General features: G+C 47.0%; 1 protein-coding gene and 1 pseudogene across 1 annotated transcript in view; one reads left to right on the top strand and one right to left on the bottom strand.

Annotated features, from left to right (window-relative positions):
• EIF4EBP2 (eukaryotic translation initiation factor 4E binding protein 2) overlaps positions 1-23,346 on the top strand; it is a 28,713-nt gene extending 5,367 nt beyond the window's left edge. The window contains exons 2-3 of the mRNA XM_075534346.1: positions 15,076-15,261; positions 16,886-23,346. Of these exons, the coding sequence (XP_075390461.1) occupies positions 15,076-15,261; positions 16,886-16,917 (218 nt within the window). The 3' untranslated portion in view covers positions 16,918-23,346. The remainder of the gene's footprint in view (positions 1-15,075; positions 15,262-16,885) is intronic.
• On the bottom strand, positions 13,416-14,019 carry LOC142429534 (histone chaperone ASF1 pseudogene; annotated as a pseudogene).
• Positions 23,347-26,249: the final 2,903 nt, after the last annotated feature.

Here is a 26,249-nt window from a genome sequence, read left to right as displayed (position 1 = left end):
CAGGCATTTGCTGCAGTTGGTTTCCAGGGACAGAATCGCCTCATGGCCACTGAAAGGATATAGAGATCACTAAGAGGAGATTACTCACTTGGAGGGTGCTATCTCAAACTAAATATTTTGAAGTGGTCCTGATTTTCAGTCTAGTTCCTTGGGAGAAATTAATAGAGAGCACTGCATAGATGGGGAAGGAAGACCAGTTTCTGCCTGTGTCATAAACTTTCTCATTTGGTGATTTGGGGCTGAGTTTATTCTAGGCCATTAACTCCTAAGCCAATAAATGTGCTTATTTGTCTCTGGCTCGTTATTTGACTAAGAACTTCATGTGGGAAGTGCATGGAAACAGTGAACAATGGACAATCACCATGCCTGGTAGTTGAGGAAGATGGAGTTTACAGATCAGCAAAACACAAATGGATGGCTGGCTTCCGTCCTTAGAGGACCTTGGTGGCTCATTGGCAGAATGCTTGTCTTCCACGAGGGAGGCCCAGGTTCCGTTTCTAACCAGTGCACACCTCACACACCCCACCACCTGTCTGCTGGTGGTCATTTATGTGTTGCTTTGATGTTGAGCAGGTTTCAGCGGCTCTTTCAGTGTAAGGGGGACTTGGAAGAAAGGCCTGGTGATGTACTTCAGAAAACACTGCAGATCACCATGGACCTCCCTGCCGCTGGCTTCAGGAATGGTGCTGCATTGGACAATACTTAGACCCATGCTCCACGAGTCGGGCCCACTCAACAGCTGTGAATTCCAGCAGTCCTTCCATAGGACATTCCACTTTAGTCTCCCATTAATCAGCTGACAAATATATCTTGAAGAAGACGAGCTTATATTGGGTGCCTTTTTACTGGCTAGGGACTGAGTTCTGAGCCTGGTGAAGGGGCATGGACCCCAATGCACTATGAAGAAATGAGAGCCCCTGCCTGATTTAAGTCAGATAGTGTCTAAGGCAATGGGTCTCAACCTGTGGGTCTTGACGCCTTTCACAGGAGTCACCTAAGACCATCAGAAAACACATAAATATTTCACTGACAATGAAAATACATCCTGCATATCAGATATTTACATTACGATGTATAACAGCAAAATTACAGTTAAGAAGTAGCAAAAAATCATGTTCTGGTTGGGGGTCCCCACAGCATGAGGAACTGTATGAAAGGGTGGCGGTGTGAGGAGGGGTTGAGAGCCGCTGCTGAGGGTGGTGGGGGCCAGAGCGCAGCATGCAGGACCGATCCGCGCACAGCTCCTTTCAGCCTGTCGCTGTGTGGGAAGGATGGAAGGAATTGTATTGGTGAACTGGCACTCCCACAGCTACTCAGCAAAGACTTTGAGGAGTGGAGTCTGAAGGCTATTTTATTTCGTAAATCGTGTTGGTAAGAATATGCACATTGACCTCCTTCCTGGGAGAGGGACGGCAGGGAAGGGGGGGGGGAAGGGAGACTCCGGATAGGGCAAGATATGACAAAATAACGATGTATAAATTACCAAGGGCACATGAGGGAGTGGGGAGCGGGGAGGGAGGGGAAAAAAAAAAGAGGACCTGATGCAAAGGGCTTAAGTGGAGAGCAAATGCTTTGAGAATGATTGGGGCAGGGAATGTATGGATGTGCTTTATACAATTGATGTATGTATGTGTATGGATTGTGATAAGAGTTGTATGAGTCCCTAATAAAATGTTAAAAAAATATATGTACACATGATGCAAAGGGCGTAAGTGGAGAGCAAATGCTTTGAAAATGATCAGGGCAAAGAATGTACAGATGTGCTTTATACAATTGATGTATGTATGTGTATGGATTGTGATAAGAGTTGTATGAGCCCCTAATAACATGTAAAAATAAAAAAAGAATATACACAGGAAACATCTACTAATGTATCTGTTTAGCGTGTAGTGACAGTGATTCAATTCTTTGAATTGTGCACCCTTTCTCGTCTACCTTTTCTGGTTTGTTCCTCCCTCATTAGCATACCCCCCACACACACTATTTCTCATCTTTCCAGTTCTTGTTGTTAATTTGGTTCCCATACTGATAGGTCTTAAAAGAGCGTAAAGCTTGAGGCAGATCTGTCCTACTACTCTCAAAACAAACAGCCCACTTCTCACTGCCATTCCCACTCCTAGCGACTCAGGAGGATGGGGAGAACTGCTCTTAGGGGTTTCCCAGACTAACTTTTCATGGGAGTAGAAGGTCTTGTGTTTCTTTCCCCAACCCCTCTACTGCTTAAGCTAAAATACTTGGTTCTAAGATCACCTCTGGACATTTCTCAGTAAAGGTTTCCTGATGATCCCTGGGAGTCCATCCAGTGCCATGGTGTCAGAAAGTCCAGAGTCCTTGAGAATTTGAAGTTCTGTTCTGCATTTCTCAACTTTTGGTCAGGAGTCTTCTATAGAACCTTGGAGAATCTTGGCTCTAACTCCTAGCCAGTCAGTTCCGGTCTCAAGGCAGTTGTTCAAGGAGGCAAGTAGCCAGATGTTCCATCTCCTCCTCCTATTCCTGACTCTCCCTCCTCGTGCTGCAGGCAAATGGAGAACAATTGTTGTACCTTTGTAGGCTGCTTGCAAGTTTAAGACCCAGGACACGGCTTCTGCGGAGGCACTAAATCCATAATTAGGCCAGTTACTTGGGATGCCTCATGCATCCCTGACCCCAACCTGCAAACCAAAGAACTAAATCCTATGAGGTGTTTGGTTGTACATCAGCAGCCTCTGCAACTCTTGTTGTTGCCAGTTTAAATTTTTTACGGTGTACAACTTACTGGCGGCAATTTCAGTAGTCAGCTGTGTGACTCTCCCCTTAAACTTGCAGTTTCCCACCATTGCTAACCTCCTTTTCCCCTCTCCCTCCTGCCCTTGGTAACCACCAAATAAATGAGGCTTTTTGTGCCTTTTCCTTTTATATAAATGAGGTCATACAGTCTTTGACCTTCTGTGTGGTTGCTTCTTTCACTCAGCGTGGTGTTTTCAGGGCCCGTCCGTACTGTGGCGTGTGTTCAGACCCGTTTCTCTTCTGGCTGAGGAGTAGCCCGTTTTATGATTGTGCCCTGTTTTAGACCATTTTTACAGGTTGTGTTGGGGAAGGTGTAGGTTTGATGACTGGTATACAGATGGAGCGATGCTGTTCCATGGCTAGAAAGGCAGAGGTCCTCAGCTCTTGGCTGGTGAGGAGAACTCTGTTTTGAGCACCTTGGCTCCCAGTTCTTTAGGTGAGCAAATTTGTTCCTCTACTTAGAGTAGAACAAAGTAGAGGCCCTTTTCAAATTTGTTCATGCTTTGTGAGACAAAACCTGTATGCTCCTTGATATGTTGCCAGTGCTTAAAGGCCCGCCACATGCAGCGTGTTTATATCTGCATAAACAGTCTGTCAAAACTCTAGGGCACTTGCCTTAACAAACAGTTTATTTCATTGGGTAGTTTTAAAACAAAAACTAAACAGGTAAGGGTAAATTAAAGGGGAGATGTAATTCGGTTTTTTGTGGATTCCTCTCCCCAGTGGCAGATCCCACCTGTATTTTCTTGGAATCAGAACCAGGTATTTCTTCTTGTGAAGAAAATTTATTTCAAAGTGAACATTCAAGTCCAAACAAGAATGGGCCTGTGAGGTATAGGAGGGGGCTTCAAAGAGCTTGGGAGAAATTACATTAGAAGATAAAATCAGATCTTTCGAAGTCCCTTAAGCTTTGTTTTGACCCAGAGTTTTTGATGATCCAGGCCAGATAGATAGATTAAAATAAACTTGGTTGCTATTTGTTATGGTTGGCTTGTGATTTGTGTACCACTTTGGAGCTGCTATGTGGGAACCCTGGTACCCTGGTGGTCAGTCTCAAGCTGCAGGCCGCACGCAGTTCAAAACCACCAGCAGCTGCTCAGAGGGAGAGACTGGGCTTTCTACTCCTGTGAACAGTTAGTCTCAGACACCCACAGGGAGTCACTATGAGGCAGCATTGACTCAGTGGCATTGAGTTTCAAAGAGCACCTGGTTCCTCCAATTCATTTGCATCTGAAACAGAACTAGATTTGTATAGGGTACCTAACTTGTTTGTATTGCTGTTCCTAATCCTGTGTCATGATGTGGTTGTTCACAAATACTTTTATTTTTCTGGCCATGTGTAAAATTAGAGGCTTCTCCAAAACTTCTCAGTAGAAAATAGTCATCAGTCCCTTCAAGCCCGGTGTGTGTTCTGTTAACACCCGTGCCCTGTGACATACATTAATATCTTAGGAATCGGTGCTCCTAACTATTGAGACTGGAGCTCATCAATGTGGGTTGGCTTTCCACAGGCCTTGCTTGTCTTCCCTGTGCCCTTACAATTTAAACATACTGAGTTCTAAAGCTCTGAGCCTCCAGTTGTGCTGCTGTGCTGTCCAAATCGGAGTGAATGTGGCTTTGCCAACATCTACCTCCCGGAAGGGGCTTGGTTCAGCATTCAGTTTTCTCTGCGTTTTCTGGCCTTGGAGCTTTTTAGGAGGACGGCCCTGTATCCAGAGCTTCCACGAAGAATAAATGTTCAAAACTGCAGTGTTTACAGATGTTCCCTAATCTAGTTGGTTAGATAGAGACTTTTTCATTGCCTTCCCGAGTTGAAAGGATGAAAAGTAGGAAAATCCAGTTTCTTCATTGGTCCCTCCTGTGTTGTCACTTAATGTCTTCTGTTTGACATTATAGAGGAGAGTGAAGGACTCCCCCATTGTGCTGGAAGCACTGACTGCTGGGACCGGGGAACCTTATATATGACAGCATGATGATTATCCTTTCTTCTGCTGACCCTGTCATTCTCTGAGAATTCTTTTTTCCCCCAATCATTTTATTGGGGCTCATACAACTCTTATCACAATCCATTTACAATCAATTGTGTAAAGCACACCTATACAGTCGTTGCCCTCATCATTCTCAAAATTCCCTTTCCCCTTGAGTTCCTGGAATCACCTCCTCAACCCCCCCCCCCCCCCCCCCCCGAGAATCCTTACTAGAAGATTGAGATTGCCTTGTTTCTTACAGCAAGCTTGCTGCCTTAGCAATGTTGAGCTCATGTTTGTTTTTATATTTACAAGGCCTTTGCCATGACCTCTTTAGCCTTGTTAAGCGTTTGTTTATGTACAGACTTGGAATAGCAGCGGTTTAAAGACCTATAGTGATAGTAGGCAAAGACTTAAGAGCCATATGTGTTCCCATGCCCCATTCCTTTTCATCTCCATTTCCTCTTCCCAGAGAAACCATTAAAAATTTTTAAAGCTATTTCCTTTAGTGTTTTCCTGTGACTATGTAGATAACATGATTTTATGCTATTTCTAGGTTTCCAGTAACAGCAGTTTTTTTCCTTGAAGGATGAGAATTTAGTTACTATATATCTTTATCCAGCATATATACTTCTACCTCCTGACATAATTTTTCATCTCACTTTGGCAAGTAATGTGCCTGTTGTATGTATTAGCTTTAGATAGAAACCGTCGTGGCCAGCACTGTTGATTTCCTGCCCAGCAGCCATTCTGTAATGCTAATACAGCTCCTTCATTATTTTCCCCTGTGCTAAAGCTCTAGAACATACGAAGATAAGTTAACAATTACTCTTACAGAGTCGTAGTAAGCTTTATGAAACAAAAGTATCAAAATATAAGGCTGTTGTTTCTTGACATATCCACTAGGGCTCTGAAAATGGTATTTCCATCCCTCTGAACCAGTGGTTCTCAACCTTCCTATACGGTGACCCTTTAATACAGTTCCTCATGTTGTGGTGACCCCCCACCATAAAATTATTTTTGTTGCTACTTCATAACTGTAATTTTGCTACTGTTATGAATTGGGTGACCCCTGTGAAAGGGTCATTCGGCCCCCAAAAGGGTCGCGACCCAGAAGATGAGAACCGCTGCTCTAAACCCTTCCTTCAAGGATGCTGTGCTCTCTTTCCCACCATTTCAAAGCAGCAGTTTGGGCATTCTCTAGGGACCCAAATCCTGTCCTCTGAAATGTTCTCTGAGTTTGGAGAACAAAAAGAGGTCAGAAGGGGCAAGAGAGGGACTTTAAGGTGAGGTCTCCAAAGGACATTCTTGTAGAATAGCCTTTAGTTCCCTCAAAAATGAGCAGGTGAATTGTTGGGATGGGAGAGAGATTGGTCGGGGTCACTTTCTTGTCCTTTATCTTACCAATGTTTTTTGTAAGACTACTTCATAATAAACCCCGTGATCATCCTGTGTCCTTTGAGAAAATCTTACCAACCTTATTCCTTTGGAATCCCAAAAGGTTGTCTGTAGAACCTTCAGAGCTGACTGAACCACCTTGTGTTTAACTGGCCCAGGAGAGTTCCCCCAGAAGCCACTTTTGGTTGTGCGCCCTGCCTCCCTTTTTTTAAGGCACCCCAAAGAAACTAAGGCTCTGGTGGTGCTGTCGGGTAAGCATTGAAGAGGCTCGCTGCTCCGGTCAAGATTTACAGCCTTAGAAACCCTGTATAGGAGTCGGGTTGACTTGCTAGCCCTGGGGTTTTTGTTTGTTAATGAGACTAAGATGTGTATTACTGAGAGATCTTGTCTGGAGCTAGTTACTCACTGAATTCAAAGACATGTCGTGTGGTATCCAACTAAGGAGTCCTGGTGGCCCTCTGGGCTAGGTGTTGGGTTGCTAACCTTGAAGATGCGTGCTTCAGACCCACCACCTACCCTGTGGAAGACCGGTGAGACTATCTGCTTCTGCAGAGATTTGCAGCCTTGAAAACCCACCCTCTCCGGAGTCCCTGTGAGCTGGCGTAGGCTCCGTAGCAGTGGGGTTTGGGCATGTATGAACTGGAACCTTAGTGGCAACCCTTCTTCACTGACCTTCATGCCCTGTGACTCCTCCTGGAAGCCAGCCAGGATTTCCTCAGGGTTTGGTCTGGTGTCCTGATGGTGGTCTGGGCAAAATGAGATGTTGCAGAAAGCCTGGCGGGGGCTTTCTGACAAAGATGTTCTCCTTGGAGAGTCCTGTGAGGAAAGCCTGTTTGGCCCCATCTTTTCCCTTTCTGTTTGGAACACAACTGGATGAGGTGGAGGCCCGCTTTGGCCTGTTGGGGCTTTCTTTCCAGCTTATTAAAGCTGTACAACTTGGGCAGCTTAATGTTTCTTATTCTGAGTTCCCTATTTGCATGAATGGATACTTCTAATTTTGGAAGCAGTGTTATCACAGAGGTTGGCTAAGTGGTGGCAAGGTAGAAGGACCAGGGTCAATCAGCATCAACCCAAGACTGGTTCCTGTGAGGTGAAGGTCAGATACACCTCCACTCTTCAGCCTGTTTGCCATTTCTGATTGCAGCCATTTCTCCTGTGGCCCTCTGCTTCTCTCCTGGGCCTGGTCCCTTGTTGCACTCAGACCACATTCACAATTGTGGGCTTCAAAAAGAAAATAACTTAGGACACAGTTCTTCCTCAGCACTCCTTGGCTGTGGCTGGGGGTCTGGCCTGTGCTTTTGTTCAGGCCAGTGGGAGAACTCTTTAGCCCCACCCACCAGCTCCAGGAGGCACCTCGTTCTGGCCACCTGCTGGAAGACAGGCAGCTCTCTTGCTCTGCGGGTCTGCATACCCACTGTAGCCCCATGTTGCTTCAGAACCTCACACTGGTGCTCCGACCTCCATTGCTCTCTCGTAGGCACTCCATCATGCTTGCCATGTCCCGTATTATAACTCCATCTCCTGTGGGTAGGATGTTCTCAGCACGGGGACCTTGTGTCCAAAAGACACCCTCTCTTCTGGCTCTTCTTGGAGGTAGTGAGGTCCCCCTTCTAACCTCAGGATTGGCAAAACTGAGCAGTCCACTGTGAAGGGTCTCAATTCCCAGGTGTCCTTTTGAGTTGTCACTGAAGCCCTTGTTTTTCTTTTTTTTTTTTTTTTGAAGCCCTTGTTTTTCAAGGCAAGGAAGATGCTGGTACATTTCTAGTTTTCTTGTCCAGAAAAATATTTTTAAATGAGGTATAAGACTTTGTTACCCTTACACTGGGAAGAATTCTTCTCCAACATCTTCAGATGCGCAGGTACTGATAATGGATGATACGATGAGTATTTTATTTGGCAATAAAAGTACACATTGATAGATATTGCAACATGGATGAACTTTGAAAACATGCCGAATGAAAGACGCCATTACAAAGGCCACATACTGCATGACTGTTTTTATGAGCTATTCCAAGCAAGCAAATCTAGAAAGACAAAGCAGATTGATTAGTGTTTGCATAGGGGTGGAACTCTTGGGGGGTGGTGAGGAAGGGAGTGCTGATGAAGTGGGTTTTTTTGGGGGGTGGTGACAGTTGTGGTGGAATACAATTCTATGAGTATATGAAAATCTGTTGAATTGTACACTTAATTGCATTTAAATTGTATCTCAACGAAGCTGCAGAACCAAATGTATTTTATCAGCTCCTCAAAGCCATAGTGGGGTTTCTGTTTGTTTCAGTACCCACATTCTACCTATTTCACAATTGACTCAATCTTCTTTTAATGCATGTAACTTAAAACACTGCTATTGATTGAACGCCGATTCATAATGACCCAGTAGGACAGGGTGGAACTGTCCTTCTGAGTTTTCAAGATTGTTACAGCTAACAGGAGTAGTAGGCCAGTCTTTCTCCTAGAAGGGCTGGTAGTTTCGAACTGCTCACCTTGCTTGTGGTTAGCAGCCCAACAATGAACTATTACGCCACCTTTTTAATGCTTACGTTGCTATTTTATATGTATCAGCCTAGAAAGTTTGCTTCTGGAGCCCAAAACCCATCTGCTGAGTAGCTAGTCAGATTAAGCCTCTAGCCACAGGCAAAGTTCAGAACAGCCTTACTATCAAACAGATCACTTAAATCCTGATTAGGCTGGATTAAACTTGGTGCATAGTCATTTGCCCTCCCTCTAGACGCAACCTGAATTTGTTCTAGGTGCAAGGATCTCTTGCTTGTTCCATAACAAAAATCTCTTCCCTGGCTTTTTAAATATTGATGATGGTGTTTGCTTTCTTACTCATTGTTTGTGTTTTTATCTTTATATTGATTTTGTTTATTGTTTCTGTTGGTTTCCCAGTTTGTGAAGCACAGAAGGAGTTAGATGCATAGAGACAATAACTGATACAAGGGTTTGTAGGAGACAGGGGTGGGGTGCATGATGGGGAGGGTCCGGGATTTTAGGAGTAAACAATGAAGGCAGGAGGGGAAGGGAGCTCTAGAACGGAATGGGATTGTACAGCTCCTTTTAAAGACGATTTAATCATGATAACTAACATTTTAAAATTGATTGTGGTGATGATTCTTGGTACGGTGATATGATGGAATGATATGCTATGTGGTTTATGTGCCAATACAACTGTACACAAAGTCCTAGTGAGCAGATGCATGATTTCCCTGCCCAACGGGTTAAAAGCATAACGTTAGAATGGGGGTAAAGGGTGGGTGTGTTCCTGGAAAAAGGTAGCACTCAGAGTGACAGGAGGAGGAGGAGGTGATGGGAAAGGCAACTTCCTGTCTGCACTAGACAATAAGGAAAAGATAGCATGCACTGAACACGCCCTGGGGCATTTTAGGACACACCAGAGTGCAATACATTTTTTTAATAGTAATGACCCCATTCATAGAGAAATGGCTGCATTGCTTTCTATTGAAGGTGGTAGAAAGTTTTATATCTACACTAGAAAATTTCCCATCAGATCATTCAGGATATATTTTCTTTTTGTAAGCTAGACTGACTTACTCATAATTTCCAGAAACCGATTTGAGTTGTTACTGTTGTTCTTATTTTTAAGCAAGGAAGGAAGTTGGAGATCAGTTTCTACTTTTATTGTACTCAAATTATATTTAAAATATTCTGTAATGTGGCGTCCTTAAATTAGAAACAAATGGTTCATAACTTTTCTAGCTGTTCTTCAACTTTTCTGCTCAGATTCAATCAGCCTTTTTATTACCAGTATTTTGTGATGCCCCATATACCATCCTGAAAACATCTTTTAGATTGTGTCACATAACCAATCCCCGCAATTTTCAAAACTGTGTCTCTGTCACAGAAACAGAAATAGAAGAATTAAAACCAAATGCACTGCCATCCACTCGATTCCAGCTCATAGCAACTCTGTACAGGTTCTGCATGGGAGCCGACAGCCTCATCTCCTCCCTGGGTAGCGCATTGGCTGGGAGTACCTTGCAGTTTGCAGTCCAATGATTACCCGATGTTACAGAGAGACGGAGAGCCTGGTATTTCATTTTCACTTCCTAAATCCACGCATCTTTGTGTGTGGCATTACCACAGAAATCAATAGTCAGAAAGAAATTCATTTTCCTTTGGGGTTGGTTTAAAAGCCTTGAACGATTTGTTTCGAAATGTGTTCAAAAAAATTTTTTAAAAGAAGAATAAGAAATGTGTTCATGTGCTAAGGCCCATTGAGGACATCCTGGATCAGTTTCCATTCTTTTCTGCTACTGCCGGACGTTGCAGTATTATCTAGATAATATATCTCCCAGTTCATAATCCACTCAAACCCAGATCCACTGCTGTGGAGTCAGTTCTGAAGCTGTGAATCTTTATGAAAGCAGTAGCCTCAACTTTGTCCTGTGGAGCAGCTGGTGGATTTGAACCACTGACCCTGTGGTTAGTAACACTACACTTATCCATGCATACTCCCTAATTGTAGTTACATGAGGAGGTGTCCAGGAGGTGTTGGCCATTTTCTCAAAACTTAGGAGGAACAGTTTGACTATTTTTTTACCTGAGCCACAGGAAGTTATTTACTAGCACTTGTGCAAATAAAATTGGATTTTAAATGCATTTCCTAATTATTCAGTTTAATATTGTATTCAGTTTTAAATTTTGAGCAACAAGTTTGTCAAAGGCTGTGGAAAACCATTTGCAGAGTCCTCAAGTAGATTAAGCTTCCTTTGAATTCCTTCTGCTCATTAACAAATGATGTGGGGAATCTCGCCCTCAGGCAGAGTGCATTAGAAAGCAAATTTTCCTCTACCCTTCTCCAGCCAGCTCTGGGAGGGCAGTCTCTCTTAGGGGCTTGCCTGAGTCTGGCCTTGGAGATGGACAGTAGTGGGGGTGGGAGTCATCTCTTAGTCATGCCCTGACTGTTTTGGTCCGAATACCAATCTGGCTTCTTTTATTGCCTTTGCTTAGATTTTTCTTTGGACAAATTTTTTTAAACATTTTTGAGCCACTTAAGGAAATTTGAACAGTGGATGGATGTTTGATAGGAAGAAATTACCTCTGATATTTGAAGTGTGATTGATTCGGTGTAGGTGTGTTGTATTTACTTATTGGGATATAGTTCACACATGGTTCAGCAGCTCAGTCAGATAACAGAGAGGTGTGCAGTCAGCACAATCCCTTTTAGAACATTTTCTAGTTTCTCGTAGCTATTGTTGGCTCCTTACTTATCGCAACCTCTCCGATGTCCCTGGGTAGCTATTTTTCCAGTTACTGTTGCTATAGCTTTACATATCCTGGATCTTATATATACAAGAGCTTGCAAAACAACAGCAAGAAGCAAACAAAAATAACCGTGATCAAAGGGAGCACTCTCAATAAAAAAATATTAAAAATTGGAACAAATTTTAAAATGGGTCCAAAAGGAGATCAAACGATGATGTTACATTTTAACCCAACTACTTTTGCCATAGTAGACTTTACAGTACCCTGTCTTGTAGCACGCCTATTCACACCCCTGGGCTTTGGTAGGGAATTTATCAGAGGCTTACTCCATGTCTGGACCCTACAAATGGATTTGGGGTTTCCACTGTCATCTGTAGCCTTCTGTGAACTGGGTGTTCAGAATCTTGGCTCACACCAGCTGGTATGCTTCTATGTGGACTTAGTTGATGCCTCACTTAGATGGCCTGGACCAATCTTGCAAGCTTTTCTATTTAACGTAATGTAAGTTTCCCAGTCATGGTCATATCTGTGGCCCCACCTGTAACTGTGATGTATTGATCTACCACCAGCCATGTGACAGTTTCTCCTAGGACACTATTATGACCTCATTGCTAATTAATGACTGCCTTCATTCAGATGCTATGTCTGTCTCTTTGTGTCTTTTAGGACTTAATAAATGTTGCCCTTAAATTATATTGTAGATTGGGGTCAGTTTTGTACCCTGAAACAATGCTTACTTATTTAGATTAAGTCTTTTCCTTTGTTTGGGAAGATTCTAGAGTTCACAGTTCTCTTGTCTGGCTTTGCCCCCACTTGCTCCCTCATATTTCAAAAAGAATTGTCAGCTGTTCTATTATTCTGGGCCTGGGATAGAGCCATCATGTTGCTTGAGGAAGTATGTCTGAGTCCAACTACCCTGGTCATAACATGACCAGAGTTTTGTGGTTAAACGCACACACACACACACTTGAGAAGGTACATATAAAGCACTTTACAAGCATGCAGTATTTATGCTCGACCACTTCAAGCGGAGTAGCCTTGTACTCAGGTTTCTGTCCCGGCAGACTGTATTGGGTTGCATCTCACAGGTCCTGCATGTTGTACAAACCGAAGGTTTGTGACAAGGCTGTTGGCGCCATTTCCCCCAATGTATGTACTCACTTTGGGTCTCCATGTCACATTTTGGTAATTTTCACAATACTTCAAACTTTTTCTTTGATTACTTTTTATTGGCATATACTTCACATATCATAAGTTTAATTGTTCAGTCATGTTAAGCGTTTTGCAGTCATCACCACTATCAGTTTCAGAAATGCCTCCCTATTTCCCCCCAACCCGCCCTGCAGTGCCTCCAGGTAATTCTTCACCCAGTTACTGTCTCTCTGGATTTATCTCCCCTGGATTTCAGACACAGAAGGTAATACAAAACACAAACAGGAGGAAAGCAGCAAACAAACCCAAACCCAACAGCCACGACTAGACAAGAGAGAAAAATCACAATAGAAAAGACAAGAGAGAAAAATCACAATAGAAAAGAAAGCAGAAAATACTGAAAACAGAAAGCAACTGTCAAACATTCTCATCCTGTTGTAAACCTGATAGACTATATAAACATTAGCTTTCATCTGCACTCAGAAGCGACAGCAACACAAAGTCTGTCTCAACTTATTGCAGTGTTCTGGAACCAAACCTATGGTGCTTCTGAGGTTTTCTTGTCGTTAGAACATTTCTTTCACTTGGATGCCTAAGCCCATGGTGCAGGTTTTTCTTCTGGAGCCAAGCCGTCTGAGCGGCGTACTTGCACTTTATTTACGGAGGGTGCCCAGTGAGCCGGGCTCTGACTACCACCTCTTTTGGCAGACATCTCTAAGTGATCCCCCAATACATTCTTTCTCTCTTTTTTTAACTTAAAAATAGTTGTATTTATATTCCACAATTTGTTCAAATACTCGTTTTTAAATAAACTTTCTACAGGACACTTTTTAAACAAATTCTTCATGTTGTGTCTTGACTATGTATTCAAGGGATTTCAGGGACTAGTTCTGTTTTCGTAGCTTACGTTGGACTGAAAGGGAGGCAGGTGGTCACAGGCAGTTCATGTGGGACCCTGAGTGGACCCTCTTGTGATGCTGAAGGCAAGGCGTCTATTGAGAGAAGGGACTGTAGATTTGGGTACCTGCTCTCTGCATCTTCCAGTCTTTCTGTATTATCTTCTCTTCCCAGTTAATGTGCAATCTTGTGACCCTGGAATTAGGTGTCAGAATGTACCTTTGGGGCCTGGAAAAGTCTGGTTTTGGTGAATCTTCTCTTAATTCTGTTCAGTATTTACATGATAGCCAATTCTAATACATTCTTAACCTCAATAGGTGTGTGTGATTAACACAACTGTGTCACACTTACTGAGTCTGGAAGGAGTCCTGGGCTAGGTGCACCAGCCTGAAACGCAAGCATATGCCTCCCGGCACGCACGGGTCCCACTAAAGCAGTCCAAAACTTGATGGTGTTCTTCACCCCTGCAGAGCCCGAGGAGGGAATTTTCCATTCCAAGTCTTCAGGCAGGTCAATCCTCAGTGCATTCAAAGGTGATCTTGAACTGGAAGGGGTCGTAGAGAGAAGAGTTATCCAGCACCACTGCGTTGTTCACCTGAACCTTTGCCATGCTTTGAAAAAACACATGAACAGGGACACAATGAAGTCCATCTCGAGCCTGCTGAGGAAAGGACAGACCCCACCCCACCCTACCCCTGCCCTGGCTGGACATTGGGCACCAACGATTTGAGAGACGTATTTGTCCCTCTTTAGCGACCCAGGAGCACTCCCTAGTGTTTGCAGGTTTTCTGCGTCCACCATGGTCCTTCATGAGCTAGCTAGAGTCTTAAAGCCAGTCCATTCTAACACATAGTGCTCCTGTGTAGGCTTTCTGAAGACTCTCACTGTTCAGAAGCAGACAGCCTCATTTTTTTCCTACAGAGCAAGGGCTGGCTGGTGGGTTTTGAACCAATGGCCTTGTGGTTAGCAATCTGGCTTTGTTGATTTCACTGTGCCACCAGCACTCCTTGGCTAGGCTCCGGCAGATCTAAACTGTCATGTGGTTCTCACCATTAGTATCCTGGGAAGACCATGACAGGGGGTAGGCTGCAGTGGGTGTTCTCAGGTTAAACAGTTACCGATAATCAGAACCGTTGTTGCTAAAACCCGGCAGGATTTATAGGTTAGCAGATTGTGTTGAAGGGAGTCGATGGCCGGCCAGTTTCTCCCTTAGATCTTTCTGGAAGAAGGTTGGTCTCGGTGCTGCCTTGGAAAGCCTTTAACTAAAGGTAGCTCTCCATCTAGTGATGATTTTGTCACATATTTATTCCTTGATTTAAAAACTTCCCACTCCCCAATTTACTTAAAGACAGAGGCCTGGCGTAAGGAGCACCCATGCGATGAAGGCAGAAAGAGAAACTGATGACTTCAAGTGTGGTGGGAGGGGCCCTATTAGTGATGTGTCTTGAGCGTGGGTGTGGGGTGGGTGATGGGGGCTTACAGAGTCCTTATAAAGGAAGTGATGTTGGAGCGATGTCTTGTAGGATGAGTAGAAGTTTTCATTAGAGCGGGGAGTACATTCCTTAAGGGCTAGGGTTAGATGGGATCGACAGGAGACCCTCCTAGCTCTCAGTTATGTTAACAGCACCTGAACTTGTCTCAAACTCTTTGCAACCCTGTTTTCCAGGAACTCGAATCATTTATGATCGAAAGTTTCTGTTGGATCGTCGCAATTCTCCCATGGCTCAGACCCCGCCCTGCCATCTGCCCAATATTCCAGGAGTCACTAGCCCTAGCACCTTAATTGAAGACTCCAAAGTAGAAGTGAACAACTTGAACAACTTGAACAGTCATGACAGGAAGCATGCAGTTGGTAAGAGAATGCTGGCGTCGGGGCCCCTGGTCATTTGAATGTCAGCCTATCGTAGATTGGACAGTGTTGATGCTTCGGTTACAACGATGGCCAGGTGAAGGAATGTCTCACAGGTTCTTCACAGCCCCTTCGGTGCTAATTGGAGACCAAGCTCTCAATCATTATCCAGTGTCTGTTTGGTGGTAGGTAGAGGGGATCTAAAATGAGGGAATGGGAAACCCCAAAGGTTACTCCTGGGACCATACTTTAAGGACTGCTTAACCTAGACTTTATTGGACTTGGAGTAAAACACGCCAAAAACAAACAAAAGTCAGTTTTGTAACATTCCTGTCTCCATCCTTCAGCAAGTAGACCTTGTTTGTGATCAGAACAGTGTCCTTTTTATGGTCTGGGGCAAATCATGTGGTTTGTTTCCCCCATTTTCCACAAGTGCCTGAATAAGCATTATGCACGTGCACTGAGTGACCATCATCTTTATCTCTGTGGCACAAACCAACAAAAAGCCTCACTGCCACCGTCAGTTCTCACAGGACTGCCTTTTTCCCCAAGACTAAACCTTTACAATGCAGAAGGCCCCTTCTTTCTCCCCTAGAGTGGGGAAAAGAAGAGAGGAAGAAATCCAGGTTGGTTCCACCTCATAGAGACCTTCTTTCTAGGAGAGGGTAGACTTGTCCCTGTGGGATTTCGAGACGGTAACACTTTACAGGAGTAGAAAGCCTTGCCTTTCTCCCGCAGAGGGACTGGTGACCTTGGCTGACGGCCAAATGCATAGCCACTGTGGCACCAGGGCTCCCGGCGGAGCTGAGCAGCGAGGTGGGAACGATTAGCTCCTGAATTAAGCTGGGCCTTTATCTGGTGGCCTCGTGCTTGAGCTTTGGGCAGTTCCAGTGCGTCAGCCACTCCTCTGGAGACAATCGCGGCAATCTGGTTCCCTGGGGATTTCCCATATGGAAACCCCAAGAAGCAGTTCTGCTCTGTTCTCTAGGACCCTGTGAGGTGGAATCAACTTAGTGGCGGTTGGTTGGATTTGGATGGTGTGGTACTGAAATTTACATTCTGTTTCCTCAAATTCCCAGTGGCTTCTAATGGACACAGTGATGATTCAGAGCAGGGCCAAAGTTCAAAGCTGTGGGCAGAGTTATGCCGACATGATAGGTGGCAGAGCGCTCCCCGGGAGCTGCTGCTGCTGCTAGGATTGTTCTAAGTGTATGCTACAAGGAGCTGCCATCTGTACGTATGCAAATACACACTGCCATCTTTACGTATGCAGGTACACGCCGGTGGCATGGATTGCACTCACAATGTCTGGCAGTCATCACCACTATTTCCTAATGGTCTCATCACCCAAAAAAACCTTGGTACTCCTTAAGGAATAACGTCTCATTTTCGCCTCCATCGCCACGAGTCAGCTTCGGTGTCTTTGAATTGGCCGCTTCCAGATCTCTCTCTGAGAGATCCTTTTCCGTCTAGCTTGTCTGCCCACCTCATGCTCTGAAGGTTCCTCCGTCAGCATGAACCCAGCGCCTGCAGCCAATCAGAAGTGATGGCACTTGAGGCTGCTCTGCCTTTTCCTCTTTTTGTTTCCCCTTTGTGCTAAACTGTCCGTGTTCTTCGTCCTCACTAGGGGATGACGCTCAGTTTGAAATGGACATCTGACCCTTCTGCACGGAACAGAAAGGCAGCCCTGCGTGTCCCTGGTTTGGCCAATAGCATCAACTCTGAAAAGACGGAAGCAGCGGTACCAGCAGTCGCCTCCTCCTCGGTGCCAAATGACGCCAAGAAGAGTTTCCTCTGACCATTTCCTCTCCCTGTCTCCCAGTGCCCACTCCCCTGTGAGACAGGTTCGCAGGGAGGAGACCCTTAGCATATTTTTGTAGAACTACGCCACCTCACAAGAAAACAGCAAACTCCAGCTTCCCTGGTCAGGATTCTGCTGAGACCAAAAACCAAAAAGTCCTAAGTCAAATATGGACCCACCAATAGCCACCTGACTGGGAAGTCTGGGAAGAAGGTCCAGGGGTGTGACGGGTTCACATGTCTGACCCTTAGGGGGAGAGAATCAGCTGCTTCCTCTTTGACCTAAACTTGCAGGTCCTTAGGGACAGGTCATGGTCTGTGGCCCTCAGGCATGGTATGGTGGCTGCTACCCCCCACTCCCCTCTGTGGTGTTCTTCTTCCTTGTCCTCAACTTAGTGCATTTGTCTGAAATGGTGTCAGAGGGGGACCCTCAGTGACCAGCTGCTCTCTCTCCCACCCACCTGATCCTCCCTGCCGGCTTCTGGTTTCTTGCAGTCCCTTGATCTCCCTCAGAGAAACCCAGGCAAGTCTGTCCTCCCAGAGCCATCTACACCAAGGGACCGCAGCTGGCACTGAGGCCTCCACTTACTGGGGAGGTCCGCCCATAGTTCTGCCCCGGGTCATACTTGGGGTGCCCTGAGGAGAGTGCTGGCCTTTTGGAACACCCAGACCCAGCAGCCCAGTTAGCATTGCCACATTTGTTTTCTCAGATCACTACTTCTTCTATTTTGAGAATTGACCATATGAATGTTCTTTTTAAAAAAAACAAACAAAACAGAAAAAAGAAACACACATTGTAATAGTTTCCCTTTGTGGGCCTGCTGTAGTTGGGTGCTGGGACGGATCAACATGGGCAACGGGGCTTCATAGAGTTCATGGGCCAAATGGAATGAGAAGATGATGAGGCTCTTTCCCATGAATTTTTTGAAGCCCCCTAGTGAGCACGTTCTCCCCAGTTTCCTTCCCTTCCCTTTGCGCTCCGAACAGCCCGCCTTTCTTCTTAACCTTCCTTCCCTTTTCTCTGGCAGGCCTTTCCCCTTCACGTTTGTATCAGAGATACTGCAAGTCTTCATATCTGATAGTATCTGTCACTCTTATCTGAGGGTGACCTTTTATTTTTGAGATGACTACAGACCTATTTTTAGATATGTTTCCAGTATACTTTTGAACAGCAACTTTGTACTTAAACAGCTTCCAGTGTTGGCGAGGTGAGAAGAGCCCGGGGAAGACCGTGGTTCCGAGTCCCTGTTCTTTGTCTCCCGGGCCCTGTGAGCTCTGTGCCCCTCCAGTTTGGGTGTGCATGTTTAGAGAGTGTAGTGGGTGCTTTGTGAAACCGGCCCATTTTGCCTTGCTGTGGGTTGTTGATGAAAGGCCTCATGCTCTTACCATTTTGCTTTCTCGCTTGAACCACCCCACCCACCTGCGGGTATTGAGTGGCAGCTTAGTCACAGGTGAGGGTCTCCACTTGAAGACTGACTAGTGCACCTGTCCCCTACTCGGAAGATGGTGAAGTACGTCTTGGGTATTTCTGGCCCGATTCGGTGTCCTGAACCCTCTCATTAAGAGACCCCGTCCCAGGGTGCGAGTAAACCAGCCCGCTGGCAAAGAAAGCAAGCTGTTGTCTTTGGAACACACTTTAGGCAGAGCGAGGGATGCCGTCTCAGGCCCCTTGTGCTGTGTTCTGCTCCCAAATGTGAATCATCCAGAGATTGAAAACTTTTTTTAAATATTTTGTAAAGATTGATATCTCTTAGGAATAAGCTGAATGGATCTTTAGTGTTTGGGGGATGCCAATCTGATGATCATAAAAAGTATCTTTGTTTAATGTACTCCAGTTCTGGTTTCTATTAAACTCCTAATTTTGTTTTGTGGACTCTTGGAAAAGGTTAAGTCACACTGTCGTCTGGTGCTCTCTGGGGAGTGTGGCTTTTGGGGAAGGAAGCTTCCTTCTTGACGCCCTAGCCTTGGCATCCCGTGGAACCCGACCACAGCTAGCAGCAGGGGGTGATTCCCAGTGAGCGGACAGGTGTGTCCTCCTGGGCCTTTATAGCTTCGAGTGAGAATGCCACTTCCTCACTGAAGAATGGGGAGTGGATGGAACCGTGAGGGGCAGAGGGATGGATGGCTCAGGGACTGCAGGCGGCTCAAGTTGAGGACATGTGGGTAGGATTTCTCAGGAGGGTCAGCTGTATGCAGCTGCCAGGCCCCCTGTCCTCTCCCAGGGCCTTCTGCCTGCTTGCTGCAGCTCTTCTCAGGAAGGAGGCCACTGCTGGAGACCCTTGGACGGCCCTAAGTCAGCACTGAAAAAATAATTCCATGAGGCAAGAGACGAACTTACAACCGAAGACCCCGTGTTTTCCTGCTTGTAGTAAAATACAAGTGTCAGGGCTCACCACAGATCAGAGGGGCCCTTTCAGGAGATGCCCTAATGATTAGTAGCTTGGGTTATCCTGGCCTTTTTCCGGTGTGGCCACTCCATGTTCTTTTTACAGGGAAACCCTGTTCCCGCACTTGTTGGGAAAACCAGTTTAACAAGAAATGGCTTTCTCCAAGTGCCCGCAGGAGACGTGCAGTGTGCCAGTTCTCCCTGTTTAATGTGGTTCCTCCAGCTCCCCTCCCTCCCGTCCTAAGTAAGGGTCATGTCCTCAGGTGCACAGGCCCAGAGAGGCAGCTTTCTCAATAAGGCGCTTCCAGGGCCTAGAGTGTGCTCCTTCCGTCGCTGTTGTCGCTGTGTAACAGAGTATTAGCACATGGCCACTGAAGTATTAAAACAGCACATGCTGTATGGGGACAGCCTCTGGGGTTACGGGTTGGAGAGCAGCTCCAGGGAGTGTCTCGTGAGATTGTGGTCAGGATATGAGTTGGGGCTGGAGGATTTGCTTCCAAGCTCACTCACTTGTTCTCTGACTGTTGGCAGGATGGCCCCCGTGTGGGCCTTTCATGGGGCTACACATGTGTCTTCAGGGCAGAGCAGCTGGCACCCTCCAGAGTGAGAGGGCCTAGGGGAGGATGCTGAAGTGCCTTTTATGACGTGGCCTCTGACGCCACATGCACCCACCTTGTACATGGAGCCGGAGCATCGAATTTACAGAGTTTGTTGAGAGTGCTCTTGCCACTGAAAACGAATCAAACCATGCTGCCAAACTGAAAGCAGACAGGCCCTCTCCTTTCCCAAATCCAGCTGCTTGAGACTCAGGAGGTGAGAAGTCCAAGTGCCAATCACCAGTAGTTCAAAGACACCGATTTGTGAGACTCAGGCCTAGTGTCCCTAAGACTCATTCACCATGCATTTGCTCCCTCTTTTAACCAGAGGTCGGCAAAGACAGAGAATTGAATCCTACGGGCCAAGCCACCGCAGCCGATTTAACTGGGATCAGGATTGTAAAGTAAAGGGAGCAAATGTGAATTAGTTGTTAGGTTATTGGGGTAAAAACAGTCATTCATAGTGAAGCAGATGATGCTATAAGAAGTCAGGTCCCCACCAGAGCCAGTGCTTGGACCTGCTCTCTCCAAACACCAGCTTACAGAGACCCCGGCCGGGTAGCTCACCAAGCAGCCGTGTCTCAGAAGTGTCTGCTTGTGCGTGCTTGGTCCAGAGCTTCCTGGCAGAAGTGTGCTGTTAAGAGAGCCAGCATGGTCTTCACCACAAAGCTTCCGGGAGGCTTTTCCATGCAGTTCCTTTTTTATTTTATTTTTTTAATAGATATCAAAGTTTATTAGTGGTTGCTAGGGTCAGTATACAGACAATGGGGAAAGGAGAGTAGGGGTGATGGAAAACTACATGGATCATGGAATGGTACACTTGCAAACAGATTCTTGTAATTGCTGTCCAAAAGGCTTACACCTGTAAAGATGAACAGGCACAAGCCGTGTGAGAGATATTCAAGAGCCTTCAGCAGTTTGTGGGGAACTTCCATTCATTTCAAGTTTATTTGCAGTCATCACTGGGGCTATTTCTTGCTGCTCTTCCACCTGCATGTCCAGGAGCGGGGCCTTCATGAAACCTTGCAGGGCCGAGAGGAACTTGGTAGGTTGGCGAGGATGGATTCTGCTTTGTTCACCAGTGGTCATGGTCAAGCTGCTTGGTCATCTCGGGAGAGCTTAAGTCAGGTTGGCTCTTGCTCTGAGCTGAAGAGGTGCAGGGAATCTCGGGCTGAAGACACGGCTGGGAGCCGGCTACCAGGTGTTCAGGCTGCGGGCTCTTATGTTACTGAGTGTCTGCTGTGTATTCCAACACCCTTTCCCAACCCTGGTTTTAGAAGTGTCAGGCTCTGCATTTTCTGCAGCTCTGCTTGCTTCACAGTGCACTCCCCTGGCAGCCTGGCTGCCGAGGCAGCTCTAATTAAGGCACTTCTTCAGAAGGAACGCGCTCATCTTTCAAGGGCCTTCACATTCTTTGGTTCTTCTTTTGAGGTGGATTCAAACTAAAACCAAGCCAGTTGCCGTGGAGTCAGTGTGGACTTGAACAGCCCCGTGGGTGACAGAGTGTAGAACTAACTGCCCTCGGATTTTCTGCTGTCTTATTTAATTCTCCCCCTCCCCCCCCCCCCCGAAGTAGATCTGGCGTTTCTTTTGTGGTGCTTCTGGATGGCTTCAAACCTCCAGAATTCCGGTTAGCAGCTGAGCATACTGACCGTTTGGAAAACCTGTCTGGCTGCTTGGCTTACCTGCCCCTTGGAAGTCTCGGGCCCTATCTTCTCAGTTCAAACACTGTTGAGAGAGAGCCCTTCCTTCTAGAAGGCAGCCGGTCTGTACTGAGTGCCTGCTCGGAATCACAGCAGCTGCGTTACAGGGCTCAGCATGGTGGCAGCAGCAGGCCAGCACCTTTTCTCGGCATGTGGGGAACCAGCCAGGGTCCTTGCTCTTCTGAGAGCCCGTGTGTGTGGTTTAGAACTCCTTCTCAGCGTGTTTCCTGGGTCACATTGCATATGGGCAGCTACTTATTGACCTGTGATGCACAGTCACCTACCATCCATGCCATCTGGGAGGGAGGGAGAGGAAGTGTTTGTTTTAGAGAATCATTGTTTCTTTGTGAAGTCAATTTATGCCTGGATTTGGGGCGAGGGGGCACATAGTTCCCTCAGTTCTTTACCTCGGCTTCCAATAAAATGTCAGCTTCTGAGCCAGTTGGGTCTCACTTGCTTAGAAGGCTTGTGTTCCAGGGGCATGGCCTGGTCCTGTGATGGCTTTCTGGGTTACTGCTGCTATTCCCTTAAGGCTAGCTCAAGACATTTTGGCCAAAAACTATTACGAATACTGGGTACTTATTCATGTTTTCAATGAATACTTCACTTTAACTGTCCTCTGGAATTTAATTGTCCTCTAAGTTGCTCCCGAAAGCTAAGACCAGAGATCAGCGCTTAGATGTAACGAGGCCTTTGAGTCCCTGCTCAGTTGGTCTGTGGTTTCCTCTTCATTTTGCCTCTGCCTGCAGCCCGGGCAGCCCACACTGTATGTCATGGGTGTCATGTAGAGCCCTCAGATAGATGACATAAAAGTCCCAGGGTGGACACTCCGCTCTGCCACCTTCCACGAGCAGGGGTGGGCTGACACACAGATGCTGCAATGCTTGATAATCATTTGGCCCCGTGAAATTCCAAAGGGAGCTCTTGCCGGTGCTTTAAAACCAAAATTCCTAGGACGCTCGAGCTGGGAGGGTTCCACAGATGTAGCCTGGGGATCCAGTCTGGCCCCGCTGTGCCCACTTCCTCTGTAAAAAGGAAACCCTGCCTGAAACGGGTGATGGTTACTAGAAACCGTGGCATGTGTGTCTGGGGGCTGCAGAGTGTAGTGGTAATGGGCGAGTCGTGTGGGTGAGCCACCTGCTCCCGAGGCTGTGTCTGCAGCACCACCAGCTGGGGGCCTGTGCCTTTCCTTCACCGAAAGATGGAGCCCATCTCCTTCCTCTGTTGACCCAGGGCTAAACCTTCCACAGGGGTGGGGGGTGGGGCTGGAGAACCCAGAGGACATTCATGTGGTTAGGTGTCTTGTGTGAAGCATCTTACAGATGTTTTGTAAAAAAAATGCCCTTCCCTGTCTTGGTACTACCAATGGCCCGCTCCCCTGGCATGGGAACCAGAGGTGGCCAGCATGTCCTGTCGCCCCTGCATGGTTGTCCCTTCAGCCCTCCGGCCATCTTCCCGCTGGACAAGGATAATAGGGACACCAGGCAGGCCTGCAGAACTGTCATCTATTAACTGTCTTTCAAAACCAGCAGGTGTTCGGAAATAAAAAGTAATACATTCTCACCATTGGTTGCTGTTACAGTTAATAAAGATCTTGAGTTCACCTCTGTGCTTTATTTTTCAAACATTCCAGTAAAACCATGAGTGTTGCTTGGGGAGGCCCTGGTCTCTGCGCACCTCCTTGTCAACAGGTAGCCCTGCTTCTCTGAGTCTCACACTGTGTGTGCAAGGAGTGGGGCTGGGATGCCCCTTCTCAAGGAGACAGGCCTGTCCTGGGCTCGAGCTGGGAGCTGAAGTATATTTACAGGGTGGCGCTGTACCGCCAGAACACATGTTACACATCCATCATGTCTTGGGTCTCAAAATAAAACAGGCCAGGCTGCGGGAGCATCAGATTCCTCCTTGCTGTTAATCCAGCAAGAATTTGGTCCTCCTGTTTTCCTTTTTGTGAACAGGCCACAAGATCAGACCAGGCATGAGGAGATGTCTTCCCGTAGTTTCGAAGTCTGCACACGCCTCCCCACTGCCATCAAGTCCACTCCAACTCCTCTGGACCCTGTAGGGCAGGGAGAACTGTCCTAGAGCAGATGGCCCCATCCTTCTGGTGAGGTCGAACCGCCCACCTTGGGTTAGCAGCCCATCGCTGGAGTCAGGCTAGAATTCCACGTAATCCCGTAGCGCAGTCTCCAGTAGAAGTGGTAGAGGGCGGAAGTAATGCTGAGATGCCAGTAAGGGAAAGCACCTGGTGCAGGGTAGTAGTGATAGTTGATCATGGGATCCCGGTGCATCCCAGTTGGTATGACAGTGAGCAGCTAGGGGTCCCTCATTATGAGACCTCTAGAAGTACTGCGACTTTACCCCAAAGACAATTTAGGATGGAAATGGAGGCTTTTACTGTGAATAAGGCAGGAGACTTCGAGGTGGCTGAGGGGAAGGCTGGCCAGCCATGTGCTGTGTCTTGCTGCTCTCTTGTCTTCTCCACTCAGGCCCACTACCAGCCAGCCAGAGCAAATGCACCCAGTTTTCCCCACTCCGTAACGAGCTCGGCACTTCTATCAAAACCTCGGGCCCAGAGAGCAAGCTAGGATAACTCCTGTTAGAGCCCCTTCTGGGCCCCAGGTTAGGGCAGGGCAGGCCCAGAGGCGGAGTTTCTTGGTCTTTCCAAACCTTCAGGCAGCACACTAGGCGCCACGCTGTGGAACTGTGCAGCTAGGCTGGGGTACATGTGCGAGGCCCCAAATGCCCTGGCCTGGCAGCTGAGCAACCATGCTGTGAACACACCAGCCAGAGCTTGCAGCCCAGCAAGACAGTCCCTTGGTGCCTGCACGTGTGCTTACAGGAGGCAGCTTCAGGGAACGGTATTCAAGTTAGAGCTGCCAACTAAGCACTCCCACAAGCTGTAGCCACAAATAGCTTGCCCTTTAGTTGCCCTGGCCTCGGCCATGTGAGAACTCGGAGCACCTCCTCAGGAACCATCTCTGGGATGGGGTGGTGGGCACTGCAGAGAACTTGGGTTCAAATCTTTGGGTTCAAAGGCCAAGGCACTGACTCCAAAACAAGGAGAGCTCTGTGCTATTAAGAACAGTAGTGACCTGGGGCTTGTGAGTTCAACTCTCGACTCTGCTACTTTGAGTGATGGGGCCAGGCTCTCCGGGACCTCAGAAAGGCTATTTGACCAGCTGACCCCAAGGCTCCCTAGTTCTCCAGTCAGATGGAGGGTCCTGCCTATCGTGATTCTGCATTGTAGTTAGGGCAGACTTTGGGCAGGTCCACTTCCCTTCCAGGAAATGAGCAGTTGGATCAGCTTTGTGGCTGACTGGCTTTGAGGCTGCTCGAGCCTAGGCCTGGCTAGCAGATCCATGCTTGCCTGCGCCATGATTCCCACCTCGAGCCCTGCAGCAGACACATCACAAGGGGTTAGAGCCCTTCCAAAGATAAGCGGGTGAAGGGAGACATCTGACAGTGTTAAGAGATTACAAAACAATTTATAAATTATCAAGGGTTCATGGGGGCGGGGAAAACCAGTTGATACCAAGGGCTCAAGTAGAAAGCAAATGTTTTGAGAATTTTGATGGCAACAAATGTGCTTGACACGATGGATATATGGATTGTGATGAGTTGTACGAGCCCCCAATAAAATGATTTTTAAAAAACCCATTTTGACCATCAACCAAGGCTGCAGTGGAGTCACATCTAAATCCAGCAAGGGTTCCCACAAGGCTGGCCTCTCAGGCTTAAACACGTCGATGGGTTTCCTGGGATAGGGGGGCAAGGATGCATATATCATGGACTCATTCCCAAGCCCCTTCTCCCCTAAAAAAGAAACCATAAATCCTCGCCCCTGGTTCTTGTGGTAATGGTTAAGCAGGTCAGCAGGTCGCCGGACTGCTACCTCAGGTCCTCCCCTCCAGAAGATGAGCTGCATGCAGGGTGGATGGCAGGACTTTCCACAAGAAATCTTCAGCCCCTTTGTCCCATCACATGGAAGGTAGAGTCAAAGGCTGGCAGAACCCAAACCAGTGACCACTTGAGTGGATTCCGACTCACAGAGACCCCTTTGTCAGAGTGGAGCTGTGCCCACAGCTGAGGCTTTCAATGGCTTTAACATTTCAAATGTAACTCTGCAAGCTCCCTGAGGTGCCAATGGATAGATAGATCTAAACTGCCTACCTTTGGGTTAGTAGCTATGCAAATTAACCATTGGTGCCACCTCAGGACAGTCAGAAAGGGCCCCTGGAGAATAGGTAACGGATGTGGCTGGGGCTGGACTTGGCAGGCTTGCAAACGGGACAAACCCAGAAGACAGCCGGCCTGAAAGCTCAGGGCTCTTCTGAGCCCTGCAGCAGACACCACCAGAAGGCATTGGAAGCCCTTCCTCCATTTTACAGGAAAAAGCAGTGCATCCCCATCTGAGGCCATGTTTCTCTGGGGCAGAGCTGCAGCCATCTCCAAAGCCTTTCCTGCCCCCAGGGCAGGGCCTTGGACTGGAGGCTTGGGGCCTGTTGC

This window comes from Tenrec ecaudatus, chromosome 16 (genome assembly GCF_050624435.1).
Source record: "Tenrec ecaudatus isolate mTenEca1 chromosome 16, mTenEca1.hap1, whole genome shotgun sequence".
Lineage (NCBI taxonomy): Eukaryota > Metazoa > Chordata > Mammalia > Afrosoricida > Tenrecidae > Tenrec > Tenrec ecaudatus.
This window is presented reverse-complemented; position numbering and strand designations above follow the sequence as displayed.